Here is a 25,539-nt window from a genome sequence, read left to right on the forward strand (position 1 = left end):
ATTAATGAAAGCCTTTTAGTCGTCTTGTCAGTGTTACTCCTTATTGGGATCCCCTCCAGAGTGAGCCTGTCATAAGAATTATGTTATAATTACCATATTGTGACTATTTGACATAATTGCGATAATTGCCTTCATTCATCTGTATAAAAACAGTTGAGTTAAACTAACAGAAATAACACATCTGGATTGTTGCTCCATATTCAATGGACAATTATTGTCACATTTTGTACATTTCATATCTCAGTCAAAGCTGCGGGAGACTTTCGTCACCAATTTTTCATCAGATCTGTAAAACCTGAGTCATAGCCTAAGTATCATGAATCTGTAAGTCTTTCTGTGATCCCTCACCTGAGTCTCTTGCCTCACAGTGAACAATTTCCAAGTGTACTCCACCATAAACAAACTATTTGTTTACCATTTGTGGGTAACTCGGGCATCTTCGGAATTTAGTTGCGATGTACATTGCGGGAAACGGAGCTCCAGCTGTTTCCACGTCGTGTTTGTCGCAGCCATATGATACCATATGGTTGTGCTGCCGCTGCCAGACGGCTGCGCGAACCTCGGCTTCCCACAATGCATGTCACGACAAAATTCCGAAGATGCCTGAGTTACCCACCGGCTCTGTTTGTAAACAAATGGTTTGTTTATGGTGGAGTATACTTTGAAATTGTTCACCGTGAGGCAAGAGATTCAGGTGAGTAATCACAAAAAGTGCAGTACTTTGTGATTTTTATCTGTGAAAAGCGCTTTATAAATAAACTTTACTTACTTACGAAATAACCAAACATATATTCAGGTCCCAGTGCAGTAAGGTAAACATTGATATAAAAGTAAAACAGTAAAGGTGTCTGAAAACAGACACATAAAGACATTCACCCATTAAAAAGACAATCTCTAGCTTCAGAGCAAATAGAGTGCACATGCATGTATGACATAAAGTGCAGCTCGGTGATTTAACACTTTTAACCAATAACGCTGTGTTTTGAAATTAACTAGTTCTTTACCAGTAATTCTAATTTGGGAACATTTCACTACTTTAGTTGTGGAAGCATTTTTCTCGTAGACCGGTGTAACTTGGTGTCAAACAGTTGTGACAATAACAGTCAAGGACCCGATGAACTTTTATCCACAACATTTAGTATGAAATGATGATAAATTGATAAAAATAAATAAAATGATATAAAATTGATAAAAAGGTATTTCTCTGTCATGGCCCTAATGTGTAGAAGCCTTTAAATTGCTGTCCTCAACAATGATAACTTCCAATCTGGTCCACATATTACTGCTGTTGACCTATTAATCAATTAATGCATTAGTTAGGGTGTGTGTTATAGTTTTATTGTTGCATTCATATCCATTTCTTCTTGATTTTCTGTTTGCAGCAAAGGACAGACGTAAGGCTCAGCGAGATGCTTGAGGTATTGTAAAAAAAAGCTGAAAACACACACACACACACACACACACACACACACACAGGGACGTATTTTTCTAATTGACTTCAAAGGTCTTCTTCATTGAAAGTCAAACCCCCACACACATTAGATGTTCTGACAAATGCACATCTGTGATAAAGGTCAGCTCAGTTCACATGGAAAGCATCTGACGAGTACATCCTGAAGAAGGATGGTTGTCTTTATACTGTATCAGATAAAAAAAATGGAATCTGCAACAATCCAATACGATTCCCCACTTAAGCCCTGCGTGGATTTTTCCTTTTCCTTTACGGATCGCATTTCTAAAATCCTCCTCCTCCTCCTTCCTGCTGTTAAATGACCTCACTTCTCTCTTTCTTTTTTTCCAGGAGGAAGACTATCCAGGTGCAATCCAGCTCTGTCTGGAATGTCAAAAGGCTGCCAGCACATTTAAACACTACAGCTGCATCAGGTAGAGTATGAAAAGACAGATTTTTGGGAGTATGCGTGGACTTGACGTCTACGTCTGGAGTGGAAAGTAGTCCGATCCTCATTGATGATGTATGATTTGCTATGATTTTTAATGGAAAACATTGTGAAACTCCTTACACTCCTGTTGTGATTAGATGGATGAAGTTTATGTTAATCTAGTGTTAGTCTGTCAAACTGGTTTTAGCTCTGCGTCTAAAAGTCTTTTTGAGTGAGTTAAGTGTTCTGGTTCCACATGTTTGGAGCTTGTATGTTCTCATATGTTCGCACACAGCTGCCAACTTTCTTATTACGTGTCTTGATTGTAAAGTAGCTGTTGGACGGGGAGAGAAAAGAATGTAATTGCCTTTAGATCTCTGGTTATTGCGTCAAATTGTCTTTCGGAAATGGAAAGAGAAATTTCCTCCAACCTTTAAATTGCAGGTTACTGATGTTATATATCACAGAAAACTCGAAATCTAAAGTATTCTACAAGGGGCTGTGCACTGAATTTTTTGCTGTCTGGCAGCTGTTTATTGACTATATAGAAAACAGGCTGCAAGATAGGCTAGCATGACCTCACATAACCTTTCATGACCAATATGACTTACTTTTGACTTACCCTGTCCCATGAAGGGGAGGCAAGGGGTACTGTTTTTGGTTCAGTTTGTTTGTTTGTTTATTAACACTCTAGCAGCAAAACTATTGGTTGAATTCTTACCAGATTGGGTTTATAGATTGCCAGTGACCCAGAACAGATGTGATTACATTTTGGGAACAGTAGGTCAAAGTTCAAATTTTTAATGAATTTTTAAAATCTTTTTTTCCCCATTTACTGATATTGGGTGACATTTCAAATGTCTATAAAAACATCAATTTTGTTTTAGTTTACTTCAAACTTGGCACATACGTATATAGAAGCAATTGATATGCTGACATCAGCATAGGGATGTCCCGATCCAATCTACAGATCAGTATCGGCTGCCGATCTGGCATTTTTTAGAAGATCGGATCAGATTGGATTTAGTCATGAGATTGGGCCGATCCAGACCCGGTTCTGGGGCGGGGGTAAACACACGTCATGCTCCCTCAAATTAAAGTTTTTGAAGGTACGGGAAGGGAAGATTAGCTGCACAACAGCGGGAGGCATAGAGGAATTAGTAAAATGTCTATTGCAGGGGTGTCAAACTCATTTTAGTTCAGGGGCCACATTCAGCCCAATTTGATCTCAAGTGGGCTGAACCAGTAAGATAATAACAGTGAAAAAAGTAAAAATCTATTATGATCAGGTTTACATCTATAAAGTTTCCTCAAAAATCTGAATAACATGAACAAAGCAAGTGCAATTTTAACAATATTCTGCCTCGGTTTATCAGTTTATAAAGTAAGTAAGTAAAGTAAATTTTATTTATAGAGCACTTTTCACAGACAGAGTCACAAAGTGCTTTATCAATTCAAATCAGAATCAAATTAAGTTTACAGAGACCCAACAGAATCCTTCAGGGGCAAACACTTGTGATTGGTGACAGTGGCGAGGAAAAACTTCCCTTTAACGGGCAGAAACCTCGAGCAGACCCAGACTCCTGAAGGATGGCTGTCTGCCTTGACCAGTTGGGGTTAAAGAGAGAGAGAGAGAGTAAAGGAGGAGAAAAGAGAGAGCGATAGAGATATAGAGAGACTGGGGGGGGGATTATCCTTTACATGTGCATTACAATCGCTCAAAACATTTAGTAACAGGTAGAATATTGGTAAAATTGCATTAACTTTACTTAAGACATTTCTATTCATTCATATTTGTTCAGGTTATTCACATTTTTTTTTAATAGAAGTAAAGCTGGGTAATTTAAACATTTTCGTGTAATTTTATTTTTTACACCAAACAAAACAAAGAGAAAATTTGGGGTTGCCATTATTTATAGGTTATTATGATAAAATTTTACTGGCCTGACCCACTTGAAATCTAATCGGACTGTATGTGTCTGTATGTGGAACCTGAATTAAAATGATTTTGACACCTTTGATTGTTAATATCTAAAGTGTAATTTTTGCATTTCACAAATTCATCCTGCGGGCCGGATTGGACCCTTTGGTGGGCCGGATTTGGCCCCCGGGCCACATGTTTGACACCTGTGGTCTATAGGTTTCACTTTCACTTTAACATGATGTGCGAGTCAGGTTTTTTTTCAACCCGTGGGGCTTTTGTGGAATGATTTGACCCGACCCACAAATAAACTGACATTCTTTTGACCCGCCCCAACCCGACCTGCAAGTAACCCGCTGATGTGCGCATCACTAACGTACAGCGCAGAATGCACCCCCATACAATACCCGGATGGACCTGTCCATAGATGCGCTACAGCTATGGCAAACATATGGCCCGTGGGCCAAAACCGGCTGCAAATGACTCTAATTTGTCCCACAGTATGAATTTGGAAAGTGCAAAAAATATACTAAAGTTATTAATAGTCAATGTTGTCATACTTGTTTTAGCTCAAGTTCCACATTCAGCCCAACTGTGATCTCAAGTAAAATAATAGCATAATAACCCATAAATAATGACTCCAAACTTAAGTCAAAATTTTATTGTAAAAAGTCAGTATCAGATCGGTATTGGCAACACTAATCCTAAAAAAATCAGATCGAATCAGAAGCAAAAAAATCCAGATCAGGACATCACTACATCAGCACACACATAGACATGATGACATCAGCTGGATCAATGCCAAAATAAGATACAATACATGCGAGGGGTGGGGTTTGTTGTGCCTGGCACCACTTGTTTATCTGTTGTTTGTTTTCTGTTTGTTATTTTAATTTAATCGTATCCATCAGTTTGCTTGTTATTATTATGATCCCTTTCCTTTTTCTTTTTTTTTTCTTATTCTTTATGTCCAACAACTGAATGTGATTCTTTTTTTTGTATACAAGAATGTTTGTCCTCTGTTGGAGCTTTACTGGGGTGGGGACTAGTTTGTTGTTAAATCTTGCTAAAATACCAGTGAGTAAACCTTGATGGAAAAAAAAAAAAGTAGCTGTTAATTCAAAGGTACTCAATTACAGTAGAAAAACTAAGACAGACAGCATTTTCTTTCTCTGCCACGCAAAGGATTAGAAAGATAAACATGTCGTTATGAGGCAGAAAAACTCCAACGTGATAAACACAAATAGACTCTTAAGTATTAGTTTTAATAGCACTCAATCAAATCCCCATTTAGAGTGTTCTAAGGTATCGCCTATAAAGCACAAGGGTGTATTAAAGACTGTTGTGCAAAAGCATCTATATGGGCTTGAGTGTTCGAGGGTTCTTCTAAGAACACTGGGAAAGAGGCCTCTTGTAATACCGGAGGGGCAGTCTATTTGGTTCTTGTGATTTCCTGGGTAATTGTGTGCAATTTGTGGCAGTAAATGGGCACCTCCGTGCTCCTCTTTACCTATCGATTGAAGACTGATTGAGGATGCATGTCATTGTCGTTTTCCACTCCTCTCACCATAGAGACTAGAAGAGGTTGTTGGAGTGTTTGGAAGCTGGTGTCTTCTGCTTTATGTGAGGATGCACGGCGTTTAGATTTTGAAACGTAATGTCTGGTTCAGGCAGATACTAGTGGGCTTTCCAACCAAAAGTATCAGTAATTTACCAAAGGAAAATGAGCATCTCTGATAATGTTCATCTCCTGTTTGAGTTGTGTTGACTTAGGCTACGTTCAGACTGCAGCCAAATGTGGCCCAAATCTGACTTTTTGCCACTATTTGTCCTTTTAAAGACCGTCTGAATGGCACAAATCCGATTTTTTTCCTATCCAACCCAGGCCACTTTTATATGTGGTTCTAAATCCGATACATTTTGGATATTTTGCAATGCAACGTCAGTGTGAACGGCCAGGTCACATTTGTCCGACCTTTACGTCATTGAAATGCCAGTACAGCCCGACTGCAACACGCTTGTGAACAGATATAGGTCGCTGGAGATGAGTGTCTTGTCGTGACAGTGTTACTGAGAGGCTGTCACAGATATATTTAAACGTTTTTCTTGTCATTCAAAAATTATGAAGTCTGTGTGAGTGAAGCCGCTAACATCACTATCCCACCACTCCTGACTCCGACTCTGCATCCAAATACTCTGTTGTACAGACGTAGCAGCCACTGCACCACAAAAGGCCAGAGCAAAAAACCTGGCTCTGCTCTTTTTTAATCTTCTACTTAAAATTATTTGACTGTAATGGTGCTGACTTCAGTTGTAGATGAACTTTATCAGTGCCACACACACACCGATATGAGATGCCTCCATATTTATATCCGTAAACACAGTGCATGCTGCGTGGTCACGTATTACGTCAGGACCTTTTTGCACATGCGGGTCGCTTCTGGGTTGCATTCAGTTCATACTGAGAACTGATAGAAGTCACATTTAATTTGTAATATGAATGAGCACACAAAAAAATCGGATTTCACAAAAAAATCAGAATTGTGCATTAAGACCTGCTGTCTGAATGAATGTAGTCTTAAACAAACTTTATTTAGCCACAGGGGAAATTACTTGGTCACAATAGCTCAGTTGCGTACAAAAACACTCTTGAAAAACACTAGCAAAAAAGCAAAAAAAAAAAAAGAAAGTAAGTGTGAAGAGATAAAAGCAATAAATAATATAAATAGAATACACTAATGCAACAGAAGAACCCCCAACAAGATTTGCATATGTACAAATCTACAGGAAATGGAAGTAAATATACTCTATAAACATACACTCATAAAGCAGAAACAAATACAAGATTTGCATATGTACAAAAAAAACAAAACAATTTGCATATGTATTGTGGTGCTAGATTTTCTGCATTTCCACATTTTGTAAAGAACCAATTAAAACTTCACATTAAAGCAGATGTAAAGGCAACTTGTCACAGACCATAAGAACTGTGAAGTGTGTAGCTTTGTTTTTACTCCTTCGGCACATTATGTTATATTTTTATGCATTGGCTTAGCATGATAAACAGGCATCATTAGGATCATTATTCTTCACCAAGTTCACCATTTTGAAGTTATTTAACACTCTTATTATCCTCAAATATCACTAACACATTTTACCCTTGGGGTCAGTCTGACCCCAGGGATATTTGCCTCCAGAAAATGATTTACATAAAATTGTTGATCCTCATTTTTGTGTCAGGCGCTTTGTTTACTGGTTGAATACATACATAGCCTCTTGATAATGAAAGGGGTTAGTTAGAGAGTTGACATGTTCTTTAGTGCTACCATCAGGCCACACTTTTAAATTAAAACTAATGTAGCTTGAAAAGTTTTCATACAGATCTTAAATTTAATGACAACATTTATGATCACAAGAGTATGAACCCTAAAAGAAAAAAAGTTCTCATGAGAATAGTGTTTCCCTCTCCTGAATGTCACGTTAGCACCAAAAATGGAAAATTATGGTCCCTCTACTCATTTCAACAACAAGGTAGACAATCTGCGAAGAGTGTGTCCCACCAGACACACAGTCAGCCATGTTGAAGACATAAAGTCATTATTCGAGCTTTTCATAGAACCATCAATTGAAAATATTGTACTTGAGATGATCATTTAAGAGGAGAAGCATGTGTAGTTGGTAAGACTTGGATGTGATCAACTCCAAGCCTACATTGGCTTCCTCATTTTGGCAGGAGTTCACAAGTCAAGTTGTTTCCCACGTGCCCACACCAGAGCCCTATAAAGAAAGTTATGACACACTTTGACGTCGCCACTCCGGTGATCACGTGGTTCACATAAGCCTGAGTTGTTCCAAACTAACTAAGCGCTTTCATGTTATTCAATGGGAGAAACAGCAGTAAGCATGGTAAATCTGAAAAGAAACCACACACAACTGTTGTGTCACTACTGTATGTACTGTTGTGTGTTATACTTTTGGGTAGTGGGGTTGACCACTGAGAGGACTGCATTTATTACTTTGAAAACTTAAATTCTGGGGGGAAAGGTTTGTGTTAGCTTGGATAGGCTACTTATGTGAGTGTTGCTAACTTTACAAGTTCATTACCTCTGCCAAGGAGGTTATGTTTTTGTGGCGTTGGTTTGTCTGTCTGTCCATGTGCAAGATAACTCAAAAAGTTATGGACGGATTTGGATGAAAATTTCAGGACATGTTGATACTGGCACAAGGAACAAATGATAAAATTTTGGTGGTGATTGGGGGTGGGGGGACCACAGGGGCCCGCTGATCTGCCTTGGCGGAGGTCTGCGCTTTCCTAGTGCTTTTCTTGAAAAGAGAGCAGACAGACAGACAAACAAACATGGGGGGGGGTCACTGCTCACCTTGGTGGAGGTCTGCGCTCTCCGAGTGCATTTCTAGTTCATTCTGCATTTGTAAGTTTCAAAGTTCTTGGGGGAATAGTTGTTTTCCCCACCTCCCCATTATATATCAACTCAAAAGTATCAACTCTGCACCTGTAGGTGTGGGGATGTTCGGTCACACACAGACAGACACATTGTAGATAAAACAGGTTGAGCTCAAATTGACTCCAGAGGAACATCAATGCATGCAACATGTTAAAAAATACCATTATGATAATTTTATGCTTAATTAGTTGACCCCATCAAATTAGGAAATGAAATGTGAAGCAAAAAAAGGTCAACTATTATTTTTTTGAATGATAAACAGTGAATAGGGTCAAATTGACTCCAAGGATAATAACAGGGTTAAGATTAAAATTAATGGAAGTTGTCAGATACTGCTCTACCAAAAGGTTTAGATTGGTTACACGTTTCCAAAACTTTACTACTCAGTTGTAATAGATGTGTTAGAAGGAAACTTTACCTGTATACGTCCTAGAGAGCAGAAGTCCCGCCCTTTTCGATTGTACCCCATGGGACCTACCTTCGGAAAAAGCATGAATGTTGGTCACTGGCATGGGATAAATAATTTTTGATGTTGTCTGAAATCTGCCACAATTTATACATATGTTTCTTCAATTAAAAAGATAGTTTTCTCAGCCAAGAAAGTCACATTTTTGGTCATTTTTTTTTGTTATACTAAAGAAACATCTAGTTTTGTGTGAAACAGCTCAGTGGACTGCATTTCTTGTCACATTTGATGCACATCACAAACCCCAAAATGACCAGGATGTCAGCACATTTTAACACGTTTCAAGAGTGATAAATACTTAAAAGAAGTGACAATGACTACAGTCTGATCATGTTGAAGCTGCAGAGACATCTTCAGGGACTTCAGGGATTTAGAGAGACAGTTACAACGGCATCACCACTCTGACAGGTGTGTAGTTTTACAGTCTGATAGTTTGACAGTTTTACAACAAACCACAACTTTATTGACAGTAAAACCATCTTTTGAACTAACAAACATATGTCAGGATTCTTACGGGTGTTTGAAAGCCTTGAAAATACTTGAATTTCAGTGTTGCATTTTCCAGGTCTGGAAAGTGCATGAATTTTAGTTTAAGTGCTTGAAAGTGTTGCAATTTTAACTCTGTTTTGTGATTTATTTATTTTTAATATTAACTCTGCCAGGTTAGATGACAAGCCAAAACTACTTACAGAGAGGTGATACATTTTGATGTCGAAAAAAGAAAATTACCAGGAGTTCTCAGGTCGACTCCAAGTACATTTTTTATCTTAATCTTTGGCTCAGTGCAAGTGTGCCTGAAGAACGCCAAGTGGCTTCTCTTTTTTTGGATAAAACTTTGTGTTCTTTAATTTTTAAACTTTTTGCCACAATGAAACATAATTTTAGATGTTTATAGCATAATACAATGTACATCATTGTGATAAAAATTTTTACAAAAAATCATGAGTACATGTATTCCTGTAGATATGTATTTTACCCTGGTGCTGTGCTGGAAAAATTTGAAAATGACCCTTTAAAGTGCTCGAATTTGACCTTGAACAATGTGTATGAACCCCAATATGTGTAAATGATAGTATAATTTAAAAGGGATCAAAAAATGACTCATTATTGACTGTAATGCAATCCAAAGGGGTAGGACTTTGCCTAACTCTATATTATGTGCTTATCTTGTTTATTTTGATTTAAACTCGTATTTAGAATGCACTCAAAGGGAAAATGATCAAGTATTGCGAAGTTGATGTGCGGAGCCAAAATGTACTTATGATCAGTAACATTCGCTAAATAGACAATTAGAAATTACATCAAAACCTTCAGACAGGGGTCTCCAGTACGGCGATCGCAATCGACTGGTAGATCGCAAAGGTACTACAGGTAGATCTCATGGCATAAAAAAATATTGATATTAAACTATGAGCTAAATGATATTATTGTGTATGCTTCTGCTGGGATTCGAACCCCACCTCCTGGATTGAAGTCAGTAGTGTTGCCATGTATCTGTAATCAGTTTCATATACAGCGTGGGGAAGCAAAATTTACAATATTTTGAGGCAGGGATTGAAAGACAGTGTATGACCAATTAGTTTATTGAAAGTCATGAGAATTTATTTGCCACAAGAAAATGTACATAATAGAAAATGTTTTTATTCTATGTGTCCTCCTTCTTTCTCAATAACTGCCTTCACACGCTTCCTGAAACTTGCGCAAGTGTTCCTCAAATATTCGGGTGACAACTTCTCCCATTCTTCTTTAATAGTATCTTCCAGACTTTCTGGTAATAGTTTTGCTCATAGTCATTCTCTTCTTTCCATTATAAACAGTCTTTATGGACACTCCAACTATTTTTGAAATCTGCTTTGGTGTGACGAGTGCATTCAGCAAATCACACACTCTTTGACGTTTGCTTTCCTGATTACTCATATGGGCAAAAGTTTCTGAAAAGGTATGGATAATAGTGTTAGGTATGATTATGGCATCAATATATGTTTGCTTTCAAAACAATTGACGTAGTGCCTGCTGAGAAAAAACAACTAAATGTTCATTGTAAATTTTGCTTCCCCACCCTGTATATTAATATATAGTGGAGGTAGATCATTTTGTCTTGGTCATTTTAAAAGTACCCCTGTATCTCCTATAATTGTACTTAAAAAAAAAAAAAAAATCCCAAAAAACAGAAAAACATTAGCCTTGTGACATTAATGCTCCAAACAATAGTGGACCTGTCTATTGTTTGCAGCATTAATGCCTATGTGCAACACTGTAAAACTGCAATTACATTGATAATCACACTGTTTTAAAGGAGTGATATTTTGCTTTTTTTAAAACATTTTTTAAATGGAATTATGCCTTTTAAAACCTTTCCCTGTGGTCTACATAAACTGTAAATGCTACGTTTGGGTTTGAATCCTTCATTAATTCAACTCCACTTCAGCCATATTTCTGAGTAATGACACCACTAAGGTTATTTTGAGCGCTGGCCCTTTAAATGCAAATAAGCCACTTCAGGCCCCACCCCCTCCAGGTTGTTGACTGTGCTGCTCTGTCCCGTTCAACCAACAACTGAACATTTTAGGTAACTGACTCAAAGTTTGGACATATTTTCAGTTTTTACTACTACCACTACTGCTGACAAACAATAACAAGTGATGTAACTAGTTATAGATCTATCAAATTAAGCAGGAATTAAAATGGGTAGTAGAAATCCACTAGATTTGTGCCAAAATGAATATAAAGATAGCTTTGCAGCACCCGGAGGGTTGAAATTCAAACTTTTTGAACTATTAGGGTCCAAATACACTAGAGTTCCCCTTAGCATCGGTAACAGATCCCACATCTCCACACACAAACATCGTCTTTGTTCCACAGTGGGTTTGTCGAGATCTGGATCCCCCAAAGACAGTACAAGTCGTCCGGCACCTGTGCAGCTGACAGTGTTGTCTGAATGGGGCTGTAGGGACTTTCTGTTGTGTCAACACTTGGAGGCCATAGTTTTGCCGGATTCTTCAACACTTCTACTGATGTTTTCACACAAACGGCTGCCTTCGTGTATGAATGCATTAACCGTGAAGCACTGGCAGGAATTGTTGAGTATCAGCGTTGTCATTATCCACTTATCCACCTGCGTATTACGGGAATGGTGCATAAAACACAGACAGAACTCTTACTGTGACAATGTGGTGTGAATGGAGGCATGACAGCTGGGAAGCGGTTATCAGTAAAGCAGTATAATGCACAGAAGTTTATGTCAAGGTGGAAAATTAACCCCTGCTGTTTCTTCTTATCAACAGCACTTTTCATTTTTCTTTTTACTGTGTAATTAATTATGTGGTTACGATTATGACTTTTTGTAGTATCACTGCTGGTGTCTGCTGCTATCATTGAGCAGCACTTATTCCACTTGACTGTCCTCATCATAAAAAGAAGCACTTATATTTTATAACTGCCGGTGTCACTGTATTCAAACCGAACACATGTCTGTGGCAGATGGATAGAAATTCAATTGCCCGTATGACCTGTGCTTTCCATTGCAATATGCTAATGTTGCATCTTGAATGTAAAAGTGGCAACACTGGTGCATTAATCACACATCTGTCACGCTTACCATGCACATTGTTCTCAGGCTCTCAGCGTTGCAGTTTTGAAGCAGCTACTTGTAAGTCTAATGCACCTTGATTTAACCTTGTAGCTATGCCTTTGAATACTCTACCAAATGCCCCTCCTCACCACCTCATTTCATGCCCTTTCTTTGCCTCTGTGCCCAAACTTTAAAAGTCAATATTATTTGTCACATGGTGCCAGTTGCATAATCTCTTGCCCTCTCTGAATCTCTTTTCCTCAGGGAGTTTACACGGATGGCAGATGGTTGTTCCTAAAACCTGTCATTGCCGTAGACAGAGTATAAGGTGTGACAAGAAGTGTTGAACAGGAAAACTTTCCATTAGTGTTGTTTATGGTGCTGCAACCACAAATCGATTAAATCGATCCAAATCTATTCTTAAAAGAGTTGGTAACAAATTTGGCTGTGGATTCGTTGGGTCTTGAGCACATAAGTATTGAGGCATGCCCACCTCGCACACTGTGTAGTGTAACAGGGGAAAACACAGAGCAGCATGGCTGAGGCTTCGGATGCCAGGCTAGATTTTTAAAGCTAGGTTTACATTATGTTCCCATTGGCCACGGCAGTCCCGTTTGACCGAAACATGGTCGTAGCCGTTTATGCAGCAAAACTTGAATATGGAGAAAAAAATGGCCAAAATCCCACGGCACACTACATTTTGGGCAAACAGGGCTGCTGTGGTCACTGGGAACGTGATGTAAACATTAGCTTAAGATGGCCTATATGTTGTGATTACTTTGGCCCGTTAGCTAGTTAGACGCTATCTTCGTAATTATAACATTTTGATCCATCTCCGTTTGTCAGGCCATCAGACCACCCTTACCTATCTTTGACTGGGACTAATACATACAACGCTAGTTTGATAGTCTGTAACCGGAGCTGGTTGAAGACTATAGCTTGCTGGTCTCTAGCCATAACAAGTCTAGGTAGTGGGCTAGTGCTCGCTAACTATACCTGAAACCACTGTGGGGATGTAATCATTAGTCACTTGTCTTGCAGCCTATATTGCTTTGGTTTAAATACCGATCTTTGAGAACTGAGTCTTTTGTGTTTATGCGATGAATTGATTAGTTATTAAAATAATCTACAGATTAATCAATTATTAAAATTATCATTAGTCACAGCCCTAGTTGTTTATGATTGGTGTTAACCATTAACAATACTGCAATCAAGCCAAAAAAGTGTGAACACCCCTGTCTTAAAGGACTGATATTTTACTTTTTTTTTTTTTTTAATAGAATTCTGCATTTTAAAACATTTCTCTGTGGTCTACATAAACTTTAAATGTTATGCTTGGGTCTGAATTCTTCATTAATTCAACTCCACAGGTCCATCTTCAACCCTATTTCTGAGTAATGACACCAGAAAGGTGGTTTTGAGCGCTGGCCCTTTAAATGTACATGAGCCGCTTCAGGCCCCGCCCCCTCCAGGTTGTTGACTGTGCTGCTCTGTCCTGTTCAACCAACAACTGAACATTTTAGCTAACTGGCTCAAAGTTTGGACATATTTTCAGTTTTTACTACAACCTGCTGCTGCTGAAAAACAACTATGTCATACTGGGAGAAATGTTGGTTCCTTATATGTGCAAATGTGGTGATGTAAGTAGTTATAGACATAACAAATTAAGCAGAAATTAAAACAGGTTGTAGAAATCCACTCTTATTTTTGTCAAATTCAAACTTTTTGAACTATTAGGGTCCAAATACACAAATTAATGCACCAAAGACTAATAAAAGTGGGTTTAGCAAAATATGACCCCCTTAAAGAAACATTAGCTGAGTAGAAAAGTTACTTCATTTTTTAATGACACATTTTTTATAATCCCTTTGAAAAGTATATTTTGTGACATATTAAGATCAGTCATGATCTAAGATGAGATTCAGCTCTGTTTTCATATGTAAATACTTAATAAATGTTAGAATAAAGCGCAATATAATCAATCCCTTGAAAAAGAGATTTCATCTCAAGGGATTTTGTTGTTAAATAAAGGTTAAATGAATAAATAAAGAATGTCACTATAGAAGTACTGATTCTTCCAGAACAGTCTTAAAAGTTAATTGTGTGATATTTTACGACATAATATGGTAAAATTGCAGATTATACCCTCACCTGTGTGTCAAACAAAAACGTAAAAGTCCATGTCTAGAGCCAGTGTTTATTTTATCTGTTCTGGCCATTTTAGTTAAATATTATCTTAAGTCCATCCTCAAACTTAGCAGGAGACAGTAATATTTCTTTATTCTAAACAGAATAAATAATGAAAATGCAATGCTTTTCATTTTCATCATGATTGTACATTATTGCATACATAATTATGTATATTAGATTTTATTTCTGCAATTAGATCATCATAACACTGAACCTATTAAATGAGAATAGAAACTGTAATTATGTGCAGCAATAACATAATATCTGTCAGTAAAGTTTATATCATTTCTTTGTGGCTCTGAATGAACTTGTTTTCACACCAGTGGGTTATTCAAGGTAAAGCTACTCCACATCTGCACTCCAGCTAATTGCCATCTTAGTATTGTGGGAGGTGTTTTGTTAGGCCCATCTAATCTATTCAGAAAACAGGTTGCCTCAGCTGTATGCTCAAGAGGTGCAAAGTGTACAGAGAAGGTTCAGAGGGCTGCGACAATAATTTCTGAGTCATGGATGTTCTCGGTCCCAGATATACAAACAATTTTGTGTGGGATGCTCAGCATGACGCTGCAAACACCACAGCAAGTGCACCCATTAATTCACAGCCACAACACCTTCCTCCTTTTCCTTTTCCTCTTTGCCGCAGTAGTACATGTTCTTTTGGAGACTGTCTGATTATGTGTCGGCACAGATAGTTTTAAAAGCTTCTCGACACGTATCAGTTGTCGCTTGTGTTTGTACATACTAGCGACACTGTTTAGGATGACAAAAAGGCCCCTAGCATTCTCCACAACAGCAGGATGGTAGGATTTCAAAGTCGGGTTGGTTTCTTTGGTCTTTGTTCGAATTAGATAATATTTTGGGGGTGTTTTTTCCCCAGTGTGACATCTGTGCTGCAACACATGAAATTTAGCTGAACTAGTTTGTGTTTGTGCGTCGCTCTGTCACCAACTTTTACAGTCAAACACAACATGCTCGGGGCTAGTAAACAGCTACACATTTTTATTTCCCATTTATTTGTAACCATAGTTCTCTGTCATGATGAGCACCAATTAATTTCTCCATCCACTCTGCTTTAGACGGCTGTTTTATCTGGTTTCCAAATGTGTGGATTTAATTGGATGGTCACATTAGCTACGAGACAAGTAAAAATAACAGCACAGACTCACATAATGTTGTAGCAGCAGGACAAAATATTTGGGAGAACAAAAAATGGCACACACTGCAGAGCACTGAAGGATTATATTACATACATTTTACAATATTCAATGTCTGAAGTCTGAATCGTTCCCTAGTTTTGTCCAGATATTCCCAAAAAATCGTGCTTTTGAGGAACTATTGTTGCACATTCTCCTTCGAATCATTAACTTCCTCATAACATCCTTTGCTTTCCAACTAAAGTTAACCCTTAACCCTTAGGGGTCCATGGTCACAGCCCCATGATTGAATCACATGACATTTTCAACACGTTGTAGCGTCAGAAGTCGGTCATGTAGACCACTGGGGACAATTGCATTTCAAAGTGCGGACTTGAAACCCTCTGCCACTTTTTATTTGATGTTGATAGAGAAAATATAATCGGAGATATAACGTTTTGAACCCGGAGCAAACAAACATGAATAAAAGTATGAAAATGAGGTGGGGCGGGCGTTATATTTCTGACCATATCGTTGTCATTTTTTGTCCTTTTTCAAAACGGAAAAAAATGGCAGAATCTGCAGATTCCAATCCACAGACTGCATTAGCGTTACAGGTAAAGGTGAGGCTGACCCCCCACCCTGAACTGGATGCAGAAACTGGGAGGATAGGGGGTGGGGGGTGAGAAAACGCTTATGTTAAGATATGCTTTTATGTCAAATATTTGAGCGTAGCTTTAATTTATTACAATTTAGATTTTATATACCTAATATTTGGAACCAATATTCACTTTTAAAGCCTTTGAAAAGTTTCGTTAAGCCTCTTTGTGTTATTTATGCAATAAATTATATAAATTTTTCAATTCAGATTTGATATTTTTTGTGTGTTTTTTGGCTTTTTGTGTTGAAATAGTAGGTTAAAGTGAAAAAATAATAGGCAGATGATATAGATGAAGTTGTGCTGAAAAAAAAAAGACACCAAACATGGGTATAGTAAACATTTCTTTATATAGTATATAAAGGCAAAATCAAAAGTACCCCAAAACGGGCAAAATAGGCTCAGACCCCTAAGCGTTAAAGACCCAAACATCCACTATCGACCAAAAGCATCTACTGATGTAAAATGTTTATCCCTTTAACAATGGCCATCTCTCCAGCGCTGCATTTTGCACTTCACAGCATTCAAATTACTCTGCAACTCCTGAACCGTTTGCGCTATCCACAAAATTCAAACAGCATCGGAACGCTGAGATCCTGAGCTTTCTGACACCGTATATCACTTTACGGCAGCAATGTGAGACTCTTTTACAGGAAGAAAGAAAGGAAGTAGAAAGGAACTGAAGAAGTCTCTTATACCGTGTTTTCACTATGTGGTACCGGCTCGGCTGGACTCGGCCTTTTTGCGTTTCCATTACGAAAAAGGACTTGGAATCTGGTACCCAGTACTAGTCTTTTTGTATTACCTCCGCCGAGGTTCCAAGACTGGGGAACAGATACTATAATGTGACATGTAAACATTGCAGACCACTGATTGGTCAGAGAGCTGTCTCTGTGACCCACCATTTTACAAAAAACAGATGCGGAAGTTTACAGTAAATATAGCGGTAGGTTAATCCACATGATAACAGCCCACAAAACTACACCATTTAGTGAGGAGATTCAGTCTTTGGTGGCCGATGTAAAAATTCAGCATGAGTTTGACGCGACAACACGCAATGAGCGAGTTTATCAGCAACTCTCTGAATAGACGACACGGAAGTAACGCGCTCCATCACTATGACGTCCAGGTACTGCAAAGTTGGTAGTATCCTGTAATGGAAATGGTCTCCAGCAGTAGGACCTGGTACCCAATTTGAGTCAAGCCGAGTCAAGTCGAGCCGGTTCCATGTAGTGGAAATGCGGCATTAGATGAGAGACAAAATGTTTTCAAAAGAGCTAAAGCAGAGTCCAGTTGAACCAAGAACAACTACCAAGAAGAATGATGACCTGGACAAATGAGAACCTACACAGACAAATAGAAAGGAACTATCTGAAAGACTTCCACATAGGCCAAAAAAATGCCTGGAAATAACTAAAAATATGAAGCCATAATATGGACACTGAATGTTCAAGACCAAAAAGTATGTTTGAGCAGATGTAAAATAATTGTAAGTTTATTTCTGCAATCTCAAAAAGTTTCGTTATGGACATTTACAGTTTTTTCTGATAACAAATATGCTAAAAACTTCAAGTCCACTTTTTTCCTTTTTTACTAAAACACAGCTTTAAGCATTTATTATATGTAATAATGATAATTAATGGTCATATATGGAAAGTTAAGTATTTTCTGAAAACAAAGGTGCAAAAGAATTGGCAAAAAAGGCATTTTCTGACACATGTATTGCAAAGAAAACACCTAGGCAGCCTGTTATAATGGCAGTCATAAAATGGGTTCATAGTTGATCCACTAATCCTATCAATCCATGTAAATTATTGGTGTAAAATACAGTTTGTCGTCTTTTCACGATCATCAGATATGACCCATTTGGACGTTCAGAGGCTCCGTAGTGAACATGAAAACACCAGCATCTACAATATTGATTCACCAGTAAAACCCATTGAGTTTAATAAATGACAGTGGATGGAAATACTTGTTTTATCTTCAGTTATTGTCTTTGCTGAAAAAAGTCACTTTTTCTTCAGTTTTCTCTGTTTCTAATATAATATCCTTCAACTTTAATCTGAGCTTTTATGGACATTTACATGATTAGTCAAATAAATATATGAAAATACATGATTTACACACAAAAAAAAAATAAGTAAAGAGGAAAATATTACAATAAATCAGTGGTTTCCAACCTATTTTGGGTCATGACCCCATTTTAACATCACAAATTTCAGGTGACCCCAGACATACAATACTGAGATATTTGTTTTGGCTAAAATGAATTTGGTTTTGATCATGTAATAGATTGCTATACTATGTTGCAAATAAACGTTAATTTTAGACGACATTTATTCTATATAATGTATATTATTATGGACGGAGGCAGAAAAGCCAGGTGTAGATTACTGCACAAAGTGAGAATTTGATTTTCCTTGGTCAGGATATGTACAGTCAGTCCAGCTCGGATTTCCAAGGCTGACAATTAATACTGAACAAACAAGAACTCAAACTATGAATTATGAAAGAGCTGCAGCATCTGAAACCGACCACAATGAACATTTGACAGATAAACAGAACCACAGTGCTTCAGTTTCAGCTTCACAGTTTGTCATGTCTGTTATGGATTGTGATTGTCTCTCTCAACTCACCATATATTTTTTATTAGTAAGTTGTTTTTTTTTTTTTTTTAATCAATTACTAGAAATTTCAGGTGACCCCATTTGAATTCCAGGTGACCCCACGTGTAGTCCCGACCCTAAGGTTGAAAAACACTGCAATAAATAGTGATAAATCACTTAAGAAAGGTTAAATACAGAGAAAAATACATTTGGGAGCTGCCACAAAAATAGCACTGGGTCTTCATGGGTTAATGTTGTCTCTTTCCGCTGCACTTCTCTCTTTGAAGCCCTTCTTCTGTCACTTTGGGCAAACATGACCGCAAAACAAGAACCTCTCAGAGTCTGACAATCCGACAATACCCTTGAAGTACAGGAGTCCGCAAGCGGGCTGTTGAGTGAGTCAGCAAGCCACTGTGGAGGGACTCGCCTCAAGGCCCTATGGATATCTATTCTAAGTGATAATTGAAAACAGGGGTGGGGGGAAGACATCTTTGATTTCCACGTTAGTCTGTTTTAATCCTATGTGTTCCCTTCAGGGAGCAGATTGTTAATTAGGTTTTTCTTCTCATTTGTTATTTATGCATTCTTTCTGATCGTGGAAGGGTGCCAGTATGGAAGGAGGAGCTGCATCTGCACACACATGCACATTCACCATGTTTTCATTTTATCTAGAGAGAGATGTTCACCTGAGTGACTTCAGTTGACCTTTAGTCTTCAAAAGCCCAAAGACGTCTTGACATTAAAGTTGCTAATATTATCACATGACCTCTAATTATCTGCCCTGAAATAAGGCATAATTGAAAACGGGTGAAATAGGCCAGATAATTTGCAGAGATTTTAGCTCACCAGCCGATAGGCCATGAGTTATAATGAAGGCTCTGGTCCGCCGTTGTCTTCGTCATCTTCGTCATCCTTGTCCTTGTCGTCCTTGTCTTCATTAGCGATTTCTTCAGACATCTTCTCTGATGAAACTATTGGTCGGATTCATTTCAAATTTCATATGTATCTTGGGACGATGTCTGCAAAGTTTGTTCACGGTTTTGAGATACTTAGATTTTTGAATTTTTGACACATTTTTGGAAATATTTAAAGCTAGAAAAGCACTTGGAGAGCGCAGACCTCCACCAAGGCAGATCACTCCCCCCCGATCACCACCAAAACTTAATCATTTGTTCCTTGTGCCAGTATCAACACTTCCTGAAAATTTCATCCAAATCCATCCAAAACTTTTTGAGTTATCTCGCTAACAGACAGACAAACAAACACACTAGAAAAGCACTCGGAGAGCGTAGACCTCCACTGAGCCCCCCCGCCTCCTCCAGTCACCACCAAAGTGTATCATTTTGTGTTCCTTGTGCCAGTATCAACATTTCCTGAAAATTTCATCCAAATCCATCCATAACTTTTTGAGTTATCCTGCTAACAGACAAACAAACAGACAGACAAACCCCAATCAAAACATAACCTTCGCTATTCCTTGGCGGAGGTAACCCCCCCCCGATCACCACCAAAATGTAACGGTAGATTGATAAATGATGTGTGCAAATTTACTTTTTCATGTTGATGTTCACTTTTACTTGATCAGACCCTAATGTAATAGTAGCCCAAGACTTTTACACAACAATGCACTGGTTTAAATACAATATACTGGAGTTTACAGGACCTCCGAGATCTCCAGGCAGGATTATGGTCAGCAGTCGGTACTTCTGCATAGACCGATAATCATAAGTAACTGTTTATTTCATCCTTCATGTATTCACACATGCATTTCAGAATTCGTAACCGCTGGCATTTCTGCTGAAAGCTTTGTTTTTTGTATCTCTGCATTGCTGTCAGGTGTATAAAGCTTCAGTGGAATGACTTGTCTGATGGCCAAACAGCATCTATAATCACAATGGGAGCTTCTTCTGGAGGTCATTCTCTGGCAGATCTCTACAGTCTGGCTGGCAGAATTCTACATCCTTGTTTAGCAGTCTTGTGAATGCTACCATTGGGTGCATTTCCTCAGTATTCAGGTCCAACTGTCAATCACTTCACTTCAATTCTTCTTTTTTAGCATGTTTTCTGTATATATTCTTGGAATATTACATATTTCTGCATTGTTTTTCAACGTGAGATATTCTTAATTCATCCCACTGCTACAAAAATTTAGAAAATTTTAATTTTTTCATTTGTTTAAGTAGAGCTTTTTTTTTTTTTAAATTAAGTTAGTAAAGCTAATATTTCCTGCACAAGGGAACACCCTAGTGGTATGAGTAATCACATTTATGACAAATGTAGACTTAATTTGCAGTGTGCAATAATTATTCCATAAGCAAAATATCTTTTTAATTGCCTGCTTTGTGATGAATTAATGTAATTTAATTGCATATGTACTGAGAGAAAGAAAATTTCTTACATACAGATAAATTTTAGTAGATGAGTGAATCAATGAATAGATAGACATTATTGTTCAGACAATACCCAGCGGAAATATTTGTAAGTCTCATAAGATATTCAGGATTACCTCTATTGTCACGTCTTTGACTATTTATATACACAAGCTGAAACAAAATACTGTTCCTCAGTGGCTCCTAAAAGCGCCTTTAAAGGAACATAGTAATACATAATAGAAAAAGGTTTGTAATAAATAATAGAATACAAATTTTACTGCTCTGTCAGCAGGAGAGGATCCCACAAACATTGTTGCCTTGTTGTTGTTTCATTTATTGCTTTTGTTTATTGAAACTCGTCCCATGTCTCTTCTGACTTTTTAATACTATGTGGTTGGTTTGTTGGTTGTGTGTTGGGACTGAATGTAAAGACCCAGAACCTCTAAATAAGTAGCCCATGGGGGATAAATAAAGTCTAAATTAAACTGAATTATAAACTTTAGAAATGAAGTGATAGGACATAAATCCAACTTTTACTCCCTGTCCTGCTCCACTGAAACTGTCTTGATGTGCTTAGCAATTCATTTAGTGGTGGAGTGGGTAAATCTGTCACACACAGATTTACTGTAGTTTGTGGACAGACAACAGGATGCCAGCCTGATCCAGGTGATGTAGGGCGTTGGTTCTGGGTTTGACAGTTTGATCCTGTGTCATGTATAGCTAACCTCTGGTAAATGTAACCTGTTCTCTGAAGTTACCCAATGAGCCTCTAGTTTTTACCACATGAGAGCGGAATTCTAAGCCATTGTAGTAGATTCATGCTCTGTGAGTTTGAAAGTGTGAAATCCGTTTTTTTGTGTGCTCATTCATATTACATATTAAAAGCGACTATCAGTTTTAAGTATGAACTGAATGTGGCCCTGAAGTGACCTGCATGCCCAAAAGAGGTCCTGACGTAATACGTGACCACGCAGGAATGCACTGTTTTTACGGAAGTAAATATGGACGGACGCAGAATTTAGACGTTTGTCACATTTCAGTGATGTTGATAGGATTGGCGTCTGGATGTGATGAACAAAAGACACTGATTCATTAATCTTCTGTTGGTCAGTCTTTATTCAAACAGCGCTGGGAGACATGCTGCAAAGTTCTCTTCATTTCTCTTTTGTTTCTGTTCTTTTATACCTGATGACTTGGGTCTCCAAAATCCCTAGGCCTTCTTCCAGTCCATAACATCTGGAACTGGTTTCCATGCCTAATGTTTTCTCCCATTCCTTTGGTCATAAACATCTAAACATCTTTTAGTTCTGTTTACTTTGTCACCTCCACTTATCATTTCACACACAAACTAACCACCTTACAGACGTAAAGGTCAGATAAATGCATTGCAAAATATCAGATACGTATCGGATTTAGGACCACGTATGAAAAAGGCCTGGGTTGGATTTGAAAAAAATCTGATTTGTGCTGTTAAAACGGTCTTCAACAGGTCGGATACAGGTCACATATTGTCAAAAAAAATCGGATTTGGACCACATTTGCCTGCAGTCTGAAAGTAGCCCAAGCCACTTTCTGACTTTAGTTTCCATGATATAAAGAAGAACAAAGCCTTAAATACACTATATGACTGACTGTAGAGCTGCCATTATGGGGCCCAGACTGTCACTCATCTCACAAACCTATTATTTTTTTAATTTTAAATCTCATCAGGTGGTGTCATAATTGGCTCGTCTATGAATAAGACATTAAAATTCATCATAGAAGTCATCTGAAGTTCCATGTATGCTCAATCTATGTATGTAAATAGGTATGTCCAGTTCAAGCAGTGTAAACATCACTGCTGTTTATACAGGGTGACACAAAAAAAACGGGAACTTTTTAACAATCCAATAAAACCAAGAGGGATAGAAGAAAAATATTTTATTCATAGTAATTGAAACCTTAAAACATGCCATTTAAGAAACAGTGATGGAATTTTCATTTTTTAAAAATTACTTCCTGTAGATGGCGTCCTCCTGTACGAATGCATTCTTGAAATCTGCTGTTGAGATTCCTCATTGACCGCTGCAACATCTCAGCTGGGATACTGTGAATTTCATCCTGAATTCTCTGTTTTAACTCATCCAGAGTTCTTGGTCGAGTCGTGTACACTTTACTCTTGAGATAGCCCCACAAGAAAAAAATCACAAACGGACAAATCTGGCGATCTAGGGGGCCAGGGAACGTTACCGAATCTTGAGATCACACGGTTACCGAACAATTCTCGCACAGCCGCCAATGGTTACTAAAATGGGGGTGTGTTTACTTGCTTAAGGTCACTGTCTCACAGTGCTGCCACTTGCTCATGTCTGCCAATACGCACTTCAAAAATTCCCATTTTTTTGGGTCACCCTGTAATTCCATGCATCCATTGCGTTGGAGTGAGCATTTGGCAGTCAGTCCACCAGAGGACGCTGCTCTGAATTAACTTTTTGGCCAAATACCATATGTCGGTAGTGTTTCACCAACTCGCAGTTGGTTTTCGGAAACTTCCTCCATTTCTGGAAATGATTCTCTTCAAATCTATACATTGCCCCATGATTTCCAGCGGTACTGCTGCGTTTCCTCTGTTTGGGTTCGCTTCTGCAAACTCTCAGAGGACGGAAATATGCATGTAATGAACGCAGAGGATGGGCAGAATGCTCCATCTGTATATGTATGCGTATTAAATGTTGAGCATAAATGGGCCTTGATCGTCAGGAAATAAAACAGTGCTGTGGTCAGGGAACTGAGCCACTGCTCCCGTAGGATTCCATTCAAACAGAACATCTTCCCGTCTCCTCTCGAAGAGCCCAGTGCTGTGACGTGTTTACATCAGATGTGTTCACTTCCCTCTTTAGTTACATCATCTTTGACATAGTGGACGACAACCAACACCACATCTGGGACACCTCACAACATCCTGACAGAGACTCTAGCATGTTTGGCTTCACCACATCAGGTTCAGACATCTCTGTGACTCTCCAGTGCAGAGTTATAAACATTGAGAAACGATTGTTATCTGAACTTCCAATCCTCTGAGGAATTAACAGCCCACATTGTCCTCTTCAGCAACCTAAGAAACTGTTTTTCCTTATTTTTAGGCTTTTTTTTTTTTCTTAAAGAGAAGCATTGCTGCGCCTCTTTTGTCATTATCTCACACACTGTTTCACACACCGGTTTATGTAGCCAAGGGATTATAACTGCCTGAAAGCTACTTAGAAAAGGTGTAAAATAATGAAATGCAGGTTGAACAGCACAAAATCTGAAATCCAGCACTTTGATTCTCACCTGTAACAATAAAATTGTAACTGAACATAAATTCACTCATAAATTCAGAGCATTTATGTCATCCACATCATGAGAGACATCAACATTCAGTAGGAAGCCAGTAATGTGTGGTGTCATGTCACTTAGCCATAAGTTTATCACTCCACTATCAACTGACCTGACCTAAGAATTAAGAAGAGGACAGAGGAAGTGTGACACTTCCCACTGGGTTCTGAACAGCCATTTTAAAGCCAGCTGTTCAGGATTTTCCAGTTGCCATGTTGATTTTTTGGAGCCATAAGTGACCATATAGGGACAAAAGGGTAGAATTAAGACCAAGGCAAGGCGAGGCAAGGCAAGTTTATTTGTATAGCACATTTCAGCAACAAGGCAATTTAAGGTGCTTCACACAGGACATTGAAATACAACAAGGGAAAAAGAAACACATTTGAAACATTATAAAAGAAACATGTAAAAGGTGATTAAAAACAGCAAGTAAGAAAACACATAAAATAAAAAAAAAACAAAAAAAAAAACCCAACACATATTAAAATAAGAGTTGCAGTGCAGAGGAGAATATAAAATTCTAAAAAAGAAAGGAGAATATAAAATTTAACAAGTCAAAAGCCTTTTAGTCAAAGGCAGCAGTGAACAGGTGAGTCTTTCACCTTGACTTAAAAGAACTCAGACTCTCAGCAGACCTGATATTTTCTGGTAGTTTGTTCCAGATATATGAAGCATAGAAACTGAACGCTGATTCTCCATGTTTAGTTCTGACTTTCGGAACACAGAGCAGACCTGCACCAGACCACTCAGGTGGTCTGGATGGTTCATACTGGACTAGAAGGTCTCTGATGTATTTTGGGCCTAAACCATTCAGTGCTTTATATGCTAGCAAGAGAATTTTAAAGTCTATTCTCTGAGAGACAGGGAGCCAGTGTAGAGACCTCAGAACTGGAGTGATGCGGTCCACTCTCTTGGTCTTAGAGAG

General features: G+C 38.2%; 1 protein-coding gene across 2 annotated transcripts in view; it reads left to right on the plus strand.

Annotated features, from left to right (window-relative positions):
* Nucleotides 1-25,539, plus strand: part of vps50 (VPS50 subunit of EARP/GARPII complex) — a 303,387-nt gene that overhangs the window by 84,450 nt on the left and 193,398 nt on the right. For both annotated transcript variants that reach the window (XM_030147934.1, XM_030147933.1), the window contains exons 8-9: nucleotides 1,383-1,418; nucleotides 1,802-1,884. In XM_030147934.1, coding sequence (XP_030003794.1) covers nucleotides 1,383-1,418; nucleotides 1,802-1,884 — 119 coding nt within the window. The remainder of the gene's footprint in view (nucleotides 1-1,382; nucleotides 1,419-1,801; nucleotides 1,885-25,539) is intronic.

This window comes from Sphaeramia orbicularis, chromosome 11 (assembly GCF_902148855.1).
Source record: "Sphaeramia orbicularis chromosome 11, fSphaOr1.1, whole genome shotgun sequence".
Classification (NCBI taxonomy): Eukaryota; Metazoa; Chordata; class Actinopteri; order Kurtiformes; family Apogonidae; genus Sphaeramia; species Sphaeramia orbicularis.